Here is an 11,738-nt window from a genome sequence, read left to right on the forward strand (position 1 = left end):
CCCTTGAGAAGAAACTCTCAGGTTCCCTTCCCATCCGTGTGTTTCTACACCGACTGCTTCATCCTGGTTTCCTTCCCTCCAATGGAACTGCTCCCCTTATCTTCTCCATCTCTGCTCAGGAATGCACAGTGTCCCATGGGGCAGAGTGACTTCCCCTAAAGTGCAAGATATGTGAGATCCGTGTGACCTCATTAAATCGCCTCCCTTTATTATTTCATTCACAAGGGGAAGTGGGACAGCTGGCATCTTGACTAACTTTCCCGGCTGTGACAGCCCATGTGGGCGCCGCATTAGGATGCACTGGGGGGGACAGTGGGATGGCCCAACCGGTGAAAGGGAGCCATCATGTAAGTTGGGCGGTTTGAGGAAGGTAAGGGCTGAAAATCCCTTTCTGGAGAACAAGGACATTCTCCCCAACATGGGAAGGGGTTCTTTTCTCTACACGTTTGCCAACAGGCGTCTCTTCATTCGGTTCATCTGTCCTGAGCCTTTCACTCTCTCCCTCGTCCCATCCCATGTGTGATCTCTTGTCATCCGGTCGGTGTCGCTCAGCCTCTGACTCCCCGATACCCCATCCTGCTCTCAGTCTAGGTGCAGGGAACGCGGCCAATGCATTTGTCAGTATATTTGAAACAACTTCCTTTCCCACCAGGAATATCAGAGAGAACGCGTCCACATTCTTGTGAACAATTGATTTTGTCTGACGCTGTCATTCTCAGTGCTGGGAGGTGTGCAGCTGTATCACATTATGGCTGAATTTCAGTTTCCCCTCTGACTAAAACTGCTGGGCAATTTTCCTAACTGTATGGGCCATGTAACCATCCTCAAAGGGCAATGCACTGGACATGGTTCATGAATGAGTGGGCCTCTGGCAATGTGCCAGCATCTTCAATTATTGGGACACTGTTGTTATTAATGGATCTGAGAAAGTGTCTGGTGCCGGGGTCCAGCCCCAGCGGGTCCAGGGGTCCCCAAAGGTGTGGACGGAGTCGGCGAAGAAGGAATGACACGGAGGCAGCGTTCATTTGATCAGCAGCCTAGCCAGGATCTCTAGCCAAGTTCTGGTCAGGATCTCCAGCCAGGTTCTGTGTCCATGTTCTCTTGCTAGGTTCTCCAGCCAGGTTCTCCAGGTTCTCCAGCCAGGTTCTGTAGCCATGTTCCCTCGCTAGGTTCTCCAGCCAGGTTCTGTCCAGGTTCTCCAGCCAGGTTCAGTCACCAGGTTCAAGTCAGGTTCTCTTGCCAATTTCTGTAGTCAGGTTCAGTCCAGGATCTTTTGCCATGTTCTCTTGCTAGGTTCTGTCTCTAGGTTCTGAGGCCAGTTTCTGTCCAGGATCTTTTGCCATGTTCTCTCCAGCGAAGTTCTTCTGTCTCTAGAGAACGTTCTGTGTAGGTTCTGTGCCTAGGTTCTGTCTCTCCCTCTGTCTCTTGCTGTCTTGTTACATCTGTATTTATACCAGTTGATTCAATCCTATCAATCTCTATTACAAAGGTTAGGGCGTTTCTTATCTCCATTCCAGGGAGTAAAGATTATGTAGCTTAAGCATGATTGTTCGAAGTTAAAGTGATTAATTACCCGCCTGGCACTTAGTTGAGGGGTTTTATTCCCTCCCTAACTTCAGGGGAAAATCCCTACCTGGGGAAACAACCTTTCTCAGAGAGGAGACCTTGGCTAAAACACACAGTGCCAAGAAGGTGAGCAAACATATCAAGAACAGTATGCCATATATGCCAGGTCCCTTGAAACAGCAAGGATGGACCGGCTCCCGGCAGTCTGGTCTTTGCCCCTGGCTCTTGGCACTGAGCTCCTAATACCCTGGGCATCTCCTGAGTGACAAGTGTCTCTGGGATGCTGATGAGGTGGCTCTTGACTGAGAGGCCTGGAGGCTTCAGGATGGGGGCTGGTCCCCAGAAAGACCAAGCTGATCAGAGGGTTGGAACGCCCAGGCCCTAGAAGGAGGCAAGAGCAGGAGGAGCGTGAAAATGCATCTCTTCACACCACAGTCCCGTGTGCAGGGACCCCTGGGCCTGCGGGACAATGACGACAAACATGAGCCCTCATACTGTGAGACGGGGACACCCAGAGAATGAAATCAAAACTCCTACACAAACACAGTAACAGGCACAATATCCACAAAAGCAAAGAAACAACAAACACCCAGAAGATGGGTTCTGAGGGCCAGACCCAGACCTGAGCCTAGGATGACGAGGGCCCTGGAGATGCGCTGCATTAGAAGTGACAAGACCGGGGGGATGCGAGTCCCTGTGACCACAGGTCCTGGTGGGACAGGGTTCCACTGAGGGACAAGGTCAGAGGAGCAGAGATGTGACCCGGCCGAGGAGTGGCCACGTCAAAGCCCACGATGCACTGAGCACCCCCTGGGCACAGGCACCGACCTCACTCCGGTCTCACAGCCCCTCCAGTCCCCCCTGCAAAGAGCACAACATACACGGGAATCTGCAGAATCCTTGGTGCTTCCATTTGTTTCCTCTGAGAAAATACTTCATTAAAGGATCTCTTTTAATTACCCGTCACCAGTCACGGCAAGAATTAAAAAACCAGGTCCATCCACAGTCTCATTTCAATACAGAGCAGGAAGTTGCAGCTCACAGCCCCAGGGAGTAAAGGCAGGGATCGGGAGGGCCCAGCCCCGCCTCTGCTGGCAGGAAAGCGTGGGGAGCAGGGCTGGCCAGCCCCCCAATCAGAGGTTCCTGAGTCAGGAAGTGAGAGCGTGAACATCGTCCATCATTCGGTCCCCACAAGGCAGCTGCCTCACGCTGTGGAGGACAAGCATCATGAGCAGACTCAGGTCAGTGGCTGTAACTGGCGACATTCTCAGAGTCCACTTCATGCTCACAGTGTCCCACAGACTCCCCACCACCCAGTCCTCCCTCTGCCCATCCCTCCACCCAGAGAGACACATCAGAGCCCTGGGCACTGTCACTGCCTGTGGGACACACACCAGGACAGGGTCAGAGCCCGAGAGCAGGAGACCAGGAGAACTATGGGCGAAGGGGGGGGCATGGCTCCCGTCTGCACTGTCACAGGGTCTCAGGGTCACCCCCATACTCACTGGCCGCCTGAGCGTAGCTCCCTCCTTTCCCACCTGCGGGAAGAAAACATCCCGTGAGAGACCAGGGAGGAGGCAGGGCCATGAGGTCCTAAAGGAAGCCCTAGTCCTGGGCCCCAGAGAAGTTTCCAGAACCCTGTAGACCCAGGGCAGGACCAGGAAACCTGAGGGAAATGCATGGGTGGGGACTGGACCCACCGCCCTCCTGGAGGTCTGTGCTCAGCAGGGACCTGCCCTCTGACCTGGGGCTGCTGGGAACGGGGTCCCCACCACCAGCTCCCACGGGCCTCACTACAGAGTAAGTGTGAGCACAGAGCCCCACACTGGCCATCACTCCGTGGGGAGAATGCTTCCCATGAAGGAGGCGGGACACACGTCTACCTGGGCTTGAACCCCCAGTGGGACAAGACACTCAGACCCCAACCCAGCCCACCTGAGCGCTTCCTCCCCCACATCACAGCTGCCCGTCTCCGCAGAACCAGGACCCCGGCGATGCCCATGATGATGATGATGATGATGATGATGATGACGATGATGATGATGATGGTGAAGAAGGTGTGAGAAGGCGGCTCTGGGAGGAGAAGGGAAGGGAGGCTGAGGGCCCTGACCCCAGGCCTCAGACCCGACCCCACTGAAGTCCCCCAGGGTCCCTGCTGCCCTGAGAAGAGGCTCTATGCCCACGGCCCCACCTCACCCCATCTCAGGGTCAGGGGCTCGGGCAGCCCCTCGTGCTCCACATGACATGTGTATCTCTGCTCCTCTCCAGGGGGCACCCCCACGGCCGCCCACTTCTGGAAGGTCCCGTCCCCCGCAGGCCTGGTCTCCACCAGCTCCATGTCCTGGGTCTGGTCCTCCCCGTCACGCTGCCAGGTCAGGCTGATGTCCGCAGGGTAGAAGCCCAGCGCCCAGCACCTCAGGGTGACCTCCCGCTCAGAGACGCGGTGGTGGGTCACGTGAGCCTTTGGAGGGTCTGAGGGGAGGGGAGAAAATGCAGGAACTGTGCATCCGCCATGGGACACTCCAGCAGCGCCCATGTGACCATCCTGAGCGTGGACAGCACACCTGGGTGGGGGAGGGAGCACACAGCCCACACACCAGCCTGCACAGAGGCTCCAGGAAGGACCGCCTAGTCTTTAGAAAGTTCTAGAATCAAAGTGATGCAGCCCAGGGCAGGAGGCAGGTCTCTGAGGGGAGAAAAGGGATTTGCGGTCCCGACCTGAGTGGAGGCCAGGTGACTCAGAAAAGCTGGGGTCAGGCCTCAGACACAGTGGGTGTGGGCAGCGCACAAGGCCTGAGAGAGAAGGTCCCGGTGGGTCCCAGAGCCCCTGCAGGGCCCATGGGTACCGCTGCTGGGCTATTTCAGGGGGTGTCCCTGCACCCCAGGAGAGCCTGCACCCCTAACTGTGCCTGAGAGGAGGGGGTCCCCCTGGTACCTGAGCTGGACATCCAGGGGGCTCCCTCCCTGACCCAAGGAGGGGTGTCTGACACTGACCCCCTGTCCTGTCTCCTTGTAGGAGCCCCAGCCCCGGAGAGAGGGGGCGGCCCCAGGGCCCCTGGTACCTGCGCGCTGCAGGGTCTCCTTCTCTTTGTCCAGGGCCATGAGCAGCGACTCCACACACGGGCCCTCCAGGTAGCTCCTCGCACGCTCTGCCTCACGGACCTCCTCCCACTTGCGCCGGGTGATCTGAGCCGCCATGTCGGCCGCGGTCCAGGAGGTCAGGTCCTCGTTCAGGGCGATGTAGTCGGCGCCGTCGTAGGCGTGTTGCCAATACCCGCGGAGGAGGCGCCCCTGGGTTCCCACTTCGCAGCCATACATCCTCTGGAGGGAGTGAGACCCTGACCCCGCCCCGCGGTCAGCCCCGCCCCGCGGTCAGCCCCGCCCCGCCCCGCGGTCAGCCCCGCCCCGCCCCGCGGCCACCCCCGCCCCGCCCCGCGGTCAGCCCCGCCCCGCGGTCAGCCCCGCCCCGCGGCCAGCCCCGCCCCGCGGTCAGCCCCGCCCCGCCCGCCCCGCGGGGACTGAATCTAAAACTGAAAGTGAAATGGAGTCAAAGTCCCCGCGGGCTCCTCCCGGGTGGGGGCCGGGCGGGTCCCGCCGCCTCGGGGGGACGCTCGGACCCGGACCCTCCGGATGACCCCGGCCCGTCCGTGGGGAGGGGTGTGGTGACGGGCCCGGCGCGCGGCTCACCGTCCTCGCTCTGGTTGTAGTAGCCGCGCAGGTTCTGCAGTCCCTCTCGGAAAGCCTGTGCGTTTGCCTTGAAATTCTGCGTCTGCCGGTCCCAATACCCCGGGTACACCTGCTCCACCCACGGCTGCTGTATCCACCGCGCCCGCGGCTCCGCCCTCGGACTCCCCGCTGCGCTGTCGAACCGCACGAACTGCGTGTCGTCCACGTAGCCGACGGCGAGGAAGCGGGGCTCCCCGCGGCCGGGCCGGGACACGCTGGTGTAGAAAAACCTCATGGAGTGGGGGCCTGGGGGGCGGACGGAGGGCAGGGCCGGGGCTGGACACGCGCCTTCCCGGCCCCGCGCCCCCGCCGGGTCCCCTCGCGGCTCCCGCACCGCCGCCCCCTCCTACCCCGCTCTCACCGGCCCAGCTGGGGGTCAGGACCAGCGCCCCCGAGAGGAGCAGGAGGATGATGGGGGGCCTCAGGTCCCGCATCCTTGGCGTCGGTGGACCATCTGAGTCCGGGCGCTTCCGCGGTGGAGTTATAACCGGGAGCTGCGGGGACGCTGATTGGCTGCTCTGGAAACCGCTCAGCCAATGGGAGTGAGAAGTGTGGGCGCGTCAGGAGTCTCCAGGAGGGAGGCGCCGACACAGGTTGGGAGAGGAGAGGTGAAACCCAGGCGCTGGGGAGTCCCCCACACGGAGTTGCACCCCCAGACTCCGTCCCCGGCGGAGACCTGAGCGCAGGCCTGGGCCCCGGGACTCGGTCCTGACCCTCCTCCTGCGCGGGGCGCCCGTCACACTGTCCCCCAGGCCTGGCCCAGGCGCTGTGCTGTTCAGGGACTTGCCAAGGTTTTGGTGTCACCATCTCTGCGCGGCCTCACACACAGGCAGGCGCCCAGATAACCTTGGGAGTCACACAGGGTGAAACAGTTACTAATCCATGTCGCATGCTCACTGCCTGTGAGATGGTAACAGGAGTCATGTTTTTAAAATATATATATTTTATATTGATTTCAGAGAAGAAGGAAGAGGAAGAGAGAGACAGAAACATTAATAATAAGAAATAATCATTGATCGGTTTCCTCCTACATGCCCCACACTGGGGATGGAGCCTACAACACAGGCATGTGCTCTGACAAAAAGTTGAGCTCTGACCTCCTGGTTCATAGATCAATGTTCAACCACCGAGCCCCACTGGCTGGGGAATATTGAATAGTTTCTGTTCTGTTATTTCACAGTCCCCAGGCTGTCTTGCTTGGGTGGCTCTTGTCCTCATGCAGGTTATGTAAAGTGATGCCTTGTACCTCTAAGTCCTAGAGACCTTCCCTTCCCGATGCATTTAATGATGTCATCAAAGCTCACAGGTGTTGCTGTTCCCACAGAGCCCCTAGAAAAGCATGTCAGCACCGGGGAGCGGTCTAGCTCACGTGGTGGGACACACCTTGTTCCAACATTCTGGTTTCTCTTGGGGGCTGACATTGTATCAAGACAACAGGACTGTCAGTTTTGCACCTGCCAGGTGATATTTCCTGAAGGGAGAAGCTCTCGTTCATTTTAAAAAATATATATTTTTGTTGATTTCAGAGAGGAAGGAGAGGGAGGGAGAGAGATAGAAACATGAATGATGAGGGAGAATCTTCGATTGGCCTCCTCCTGCTCGCCCCATTGGGCATGGGGCCCCCATTGGAGATTGGGCCCACCACTCGGACATGTGCCCTTGACTGGAATCAGACCTTCAGTCTGGAGGCTGATGCTCTACCCACCAGGCCAAACCAGCTTGGGCACTCATGTTCATTATTGAGAAAGTGTGAGCCAGTTCCCCAAATCTCAGCAATCCCAGCGTCTGTGCCATTCGTTCTGTTATGTAAACATGGGCCAGGCCGGGTGTGGCTCAGTGGCTGAGCATTGACCTGTGAACCAGGAGGCCAGGGTTCTATTCCCTGTGAGGCACCTGCAGGGTTGCAGGCTAGATCCCCAGTGGGGGGCATTCAGGAAGCGGCCTATCGGTGGTTCTCTCCCATCATGGATGTTTCTATCTCTGTCTCCCTCTCAGTTCCTCTCTGAAATAAAATTTTTTAAAATATATTTTTATTGATTTCAGAGAGGAAGGGAGAGGGAGAAAGAGATAGAAACAACCATAGTGAGAGAGAATCATGGATCTGATGCCTCCTGCACGTCCCCTACTGGGGATTGAGACCACATCCTGGGCCTGTGCCCTCGACCTGAATCAAACCTGGGACCCTACAGTCCGCAGACCTATGCTCCAACCATAGAGATAAACCAGCTAGGGCTCAATTTTTTTTTTTTAAATGTAAACATGGCCCTAACCTGTAGGAGGTGTGCAGGAGGCAGCTGATCGATGTTTGTCTGTCATCAATGTTTCTAACTCTCTATTCCTCTCCCTTCCTCTCTGTAAAAAATCAATAAAATATAATTTTTTAAAAAAGTAACCATGGGACCCCATGAGAAAGAGGCTAGCTCAGCGCCCACACGTGATCTCCCTGGTACATGAGACCTGGGAATGTGGCAGAAGTGTTTTTTGTGCACTTCCCAGGCCATGGTATAAGGTATTTTTAGCCTCCATTTTTATTAAAGACAGTCTTATTTCTTAAAATTAATCCATTTGTGTAATGAATGCAACATACATATGTCTTCTTTTTAAAAATATTTTTAATTTTTCAAAGATAGTTGATGTACAATATTGTGTTAGTTTAGGTGTACAACTCGGGTTAGACATTCATATAACTTATACAGTGATCGCCCCCATACATCTGGTACCATGTGACCTCACATGTAGTTGGTACAATGTGATTGACTGTGTTCCCTGTGTTGTACTTTCCCTCCCCATGACCACACTGTAAGGACCATGTGGTGTTTCCTCCTTCGCCTGCTGTGCCCAGTCCCTCCCCTGCCCTCCGGCAGCCAGCAGTCTGCTCTCTGTGACTGAGTCTGTGGCTGTTGTAGGATCCTGTTGGGCGGATTCCAGGCGACTCTGAATGCTGGTTGTTGGGAGGGTGGTGGTCATTGTCCTGTGGTTGTGGGCGATGCAGGCACCGCGTTCACCTTTGGGGCGTCTCCACTGGAGGCCACGATGTTTTAAAAATGTGGATGGAAGGATGAGGCTTTAGTAATGATAATAATTTCACCTCCTTCAATCATGTCATGTCATTTAAAAGAGAAACTGGTTTTCTTCTCTGTCTGTCTTCTCTCTGCAGGTCAGTGTTGGGACTGGGAACGGCTATGGAGGTCGGGTGCCAGCCCATTCGTGCTGAGCTCGGCCTCAGCGCCCATGTCAGTGGAGTGAAAAGGCCAGGATGTCCTTCATCTCCTGCCACAGTGCTGACCCCCCACATCCCGGGAAAGGCTCTCAGATCCTTCAGGGTTCCACAGACCGCACTTTGAGAAAGGTTGATCTGGATAAACCAGGGAGAGAATCCCAACTGTCCCTGCCTTTCCCTCCTCTTCCCTTCCCAGAATCCCTCTGCATAAGGGGGGATCCCTGCACCCAAAAACTGAGCTCAAAGCACTGCCCCTGGGACCTTCTAGAAGAGAGCTCACCCTGAAAATCTGACAGGGAGTGTCCTGAGCCTGGGAGGGAGGTGGAGGGACAGGGGTGTCCCCTCTGGGACAGGAAGCAGTTTGTGCCTGAAGACACCCACTGTGGTGTCTACACCCCAGCTGAGTGTGCGCTCACATCCCAGACAGAAACCTGACGTGTCTGTAGGAGAAGCCATCTTGGCCCTTTTATTTTATTCCTTTGAATTTTAAAAATATGTTTTTATTGACGTTAGAGAGAGAGGAAGGGAGAGGGAGAAAGAGAGAAACGTGGATGCGAGAGAGAATCCCAGATTGGTTGGTTCCCCTACGCGCCCTGACCAGGGGTCACACCTGAAACCTTTTAGTGATCAGGACAGCGCTCACCCCACTGAGCCGCACCGGCCAGGCCGGGCCGTTTATGCAAATGGGCCGAGTGCTCTGACCTTAGGCCCAGACCCCGTGCAGAGCGGTCTGTCCAGCAGGACATTGTGAGCGAGGACTCACTCTGTGTCGGTTTCTCCCACGTGGTAGCCACCAGCTGCTGTGGCCACTGAGCCCTCGACGCGTGGCTCCTGTACCGAGCAGGGGGACTTGCATGTCATGGACCTTTAATTCAGCCGCCATGGGGCCGTGTAGCTGTCGCATGAGACAGCGCCTGGCTAAATGCTCTTAGTTTCCAGTCTCTGCCCACACAGGGCACCGTGTGGCTCATAGATGGGTGGAGGTGACAGTTGTCTTCACATGGAAGCCATGGGTCTTCATGTGTCGTTGACTTCAGTTGTGTGTGTGTGTCTCAGATAAACCCTCACTCACAGCTGCCCAGGAGAGTGTCATTAATACGCATTTAACACCAAGCTGCACAGGCATGAACTCAAATGTGAGTTAACACCCTAAGGATGAAGGGTTCACAAACACTCCTCACTGCAGCCATCCTGTGTCCATCACCTGGGACCCTTGGTGTGGTGTTTGTTCACCTGGTGAACATGAGCAGGCACATAGGGCTTTACCACAAGAGAAAATGTGTATTGAACCCACCAGATAGCAGCTCCCTGTAGGCCCCGCACATATTTTTCTATATATATAAAAGTCTAAGTGACCAAATGACTGATAGTACTGGGTGATCAGTCGCTATATGAGCACCAACCACCAGAGGCAGACGCTCAAGGCAGGAGCTGCCTCCTGGTGGTGAGTGTGCTCCCACAGGGAGAGCACCGCTCAGCCAGAAGCCGGGCTCAATGCTGGCCAGCGCAGCAGCAGTGTGAGCTTCTCCCAACTCCAGGGCAGCGCTACCGAGTGGGGGCAGCAGGCGCAGTGGGCCAGGATGAACATGAGAAAAGCATGGTGCCAGGCCCCAACTGGCGTTCCTCCCTGGCCGCCTGCCACTTGGCACACTGCTACATCCCTCGGGGGCTGTCCAATTGCTGGTTTAGGCCCAATCCCAACAGGCTGCTTAATCTGACAGTCAGACATCCCCTGAGGAGTCCCGGATTGCAAGAGGGCACAGGCCAGGCTAAGGAGACCCCCCCCCCCCCCCCGCATGAATCCGTGCACCGGGCCTTTCGTAGAATACAAAGTAGAAGGTGTAACTTTAGATTGCACTTTAGAATTCCTTACCTGTTGCACTTTTTTAAAATTTCCTCCCAATTCTAACAATTCTGTTTCCCTTCTCCTTGGAATGTCCTCCCGCAGCTGAAATCATATATGAAGCTTTTACAGTTGTGGAATGAAAATTTGTCAAACCAAGACCCAAAGATGAAAACCAATGAAGGAAAACATGTCACACAGAGCAGAAGGGGGGCTGCTGAGCACAGTCAGTCTGCAGAACAGGAAAAGTCAAGGCTGTGACTGTGGGATTGCTGGTTCCTCCGCCACAGATGCCGGGAGCACAGCCCATGTGAGTCAGTGCTGTGAACGTTCTCATTATTCCCTGTCCTTCCTGTCACACTGTGTGCATCAGGAGAGCTGGGTTTTTTTTGTTTTAAAAAGGTTTTCATTGATTATTAGAGAGAGTAAGGGGGGAGAGAGAGAGATGGAAATGTGGATTGGCTGACTCCTGCAAGCCCCCTATGGGGTTGGATCCAGAAACCACTGCATGAACCTAACAGGGCATCAAACTGGGACCTCCTGGTGCGTGGGTTCATGCTCAGCCCCAGAGCAACCCCCACCAAGCAGTGGGCTAGACCATCTGGGTGTTAGGGCCCTTGATGTTCACATAGCATCAAAGGCGCAGAAGCACCCATTTCTCAGAGGGTCACCATCCTTAGGCAGCGCAGGGATGACTGCGAATGAAGGAAACGCATCAGAGGAGCGCGCTGTGCGCCTGAGCCTCTCAATGCTCCCTGTCAGTTACACCTGAAGCCCTTCTAGAAGCTCGCTGCGGATTCCCTGGGCCACACTGGCCTCTTGCGGAGGAGCCCTGAGCAGCGTCACTGTGAATATCACAGCAACTGCCATCCACAGGTTAGATCATCAATAGTCACGCCCAGCAGCACAGGAACCCAGGGGCTCCATGACCCTTGAAATCAGCAGCAAGGGACAAAGAGCGAGGAGGCAGGAAGCAGGACATGGCAGGTCTGCATCAGCCAAGTGAGCATCCCCTGAGGCGGGGACACAGAGCAGAAATGGAGGGCAGCACGTGGCAGTGGTAACCGGGTTGCCGGCGTCAGGGTGCAGTCGGGGCCTCTGGTCTCAGGGGATCGCATGGGGAGGCCTTGTAGGGGAGAAGGTGCCGCAGGCCAGGGGTGACTGTGCGGGAGACGCACCATGGAGACGCTGGCTCGGGCCAGGGGGACAGTGACCATGGCAGCGGAGATGGACCCCAAGATGGCAAAGCTCATGTTACACCCCGAGTGTGAGCAGAACCCCGTGTCTGCATTTCAGTGATGAACTAGAAACTCAAGTGGCACCTCTATACATAGCACCGTCCACACTGTCTAACAGGGTTTTATCCATCCCACCAGCCAAATT

At 56.0% G+C, this 11,738-nt stretch overlaps 1 protein-coding gene across 2 annotated transcripts; it reads right to left on the reverse strand.

Moving 5' to 3' along the window:
* Positions 1-1,022: 1,022 nt before the first annotated feature.
* Positions 1,023-5,748, reverse strand: LOC308531596 (class I histocompatibility antigen, Gogo-C*0203 alpha chain-like). Of its 2 annotated transcripts, XM_081108595.1 has the most exons (8): positions 5,654-5,742; positions 5,254-5,538; positions 4,629-4,904; positions 3,763-4,038; positions 3,502-3,639; positions 3,072-3,104; positions 2,448-2,775; positions 1,023-1,947 (listed from the first exon to the last, which is right to left on the reverse strand). In XM_081108595.1, exons 1-7 carry the CDS (start codon positions 5,724-5,726, stop codon positions 2,771-2,773), a joined length of 1,086 nt encoding a protein of 361 aa, XP_080964721.1. In that variant the 5' UTR covers positions 5,727-5,742; the 3' UTR covers positions 1,023-1,947; positions 2,448-2,770. The 2 variants fall into 2 exon arrangements, with proteins under 2 accessions (XP_080964721.1, XP_080964722.1); XM_081108596.1 differs by lacking the exons at positions 1,023-1,947; positions 3,502-3,639 and having other exon boundaries at positions 2,458-2,775; positions 5,654-5,748.
* Between the last annotated feature and the right edge of the window lie 5,990 nt (positions 5,749-11,738).

This window comes from Myotis nattereri, assembly GCF_964212035.1.
Source record: "Myotis nattereri genome assembly, chromosome: 15".
NCBI classification, from domain to species: Eukaryota; Metazoa; Chordata; class Mammalia; order Chiroptera; family Vespertilionidae; genus Myotis; species Myotis nattereri.

Coding starts and splice junctions, on each gene's coding strand:
- LOC308531596 (XM_081108595.1), bottom strand. CDS start 5,726: ATGCGGGACCTGAGGCCCCCCATCATCCTCCTGCTCCTCTCGGGGGCG. Junction 4,905..5,253: donor CTACAACCAGAGCGAGGACG/GTGAGCCGCGCG, acceptor GGGCGGGGTCAG/GGTCTCACTCCCTCCAGAGG. Junction 4,039..4,628: donor GGAGACCCTGCAGCGCGCAG/GTACCAGGGGCC, acceptor CCCTCCCCTCAG/ACCCTCCAAAGGCTCACGTG.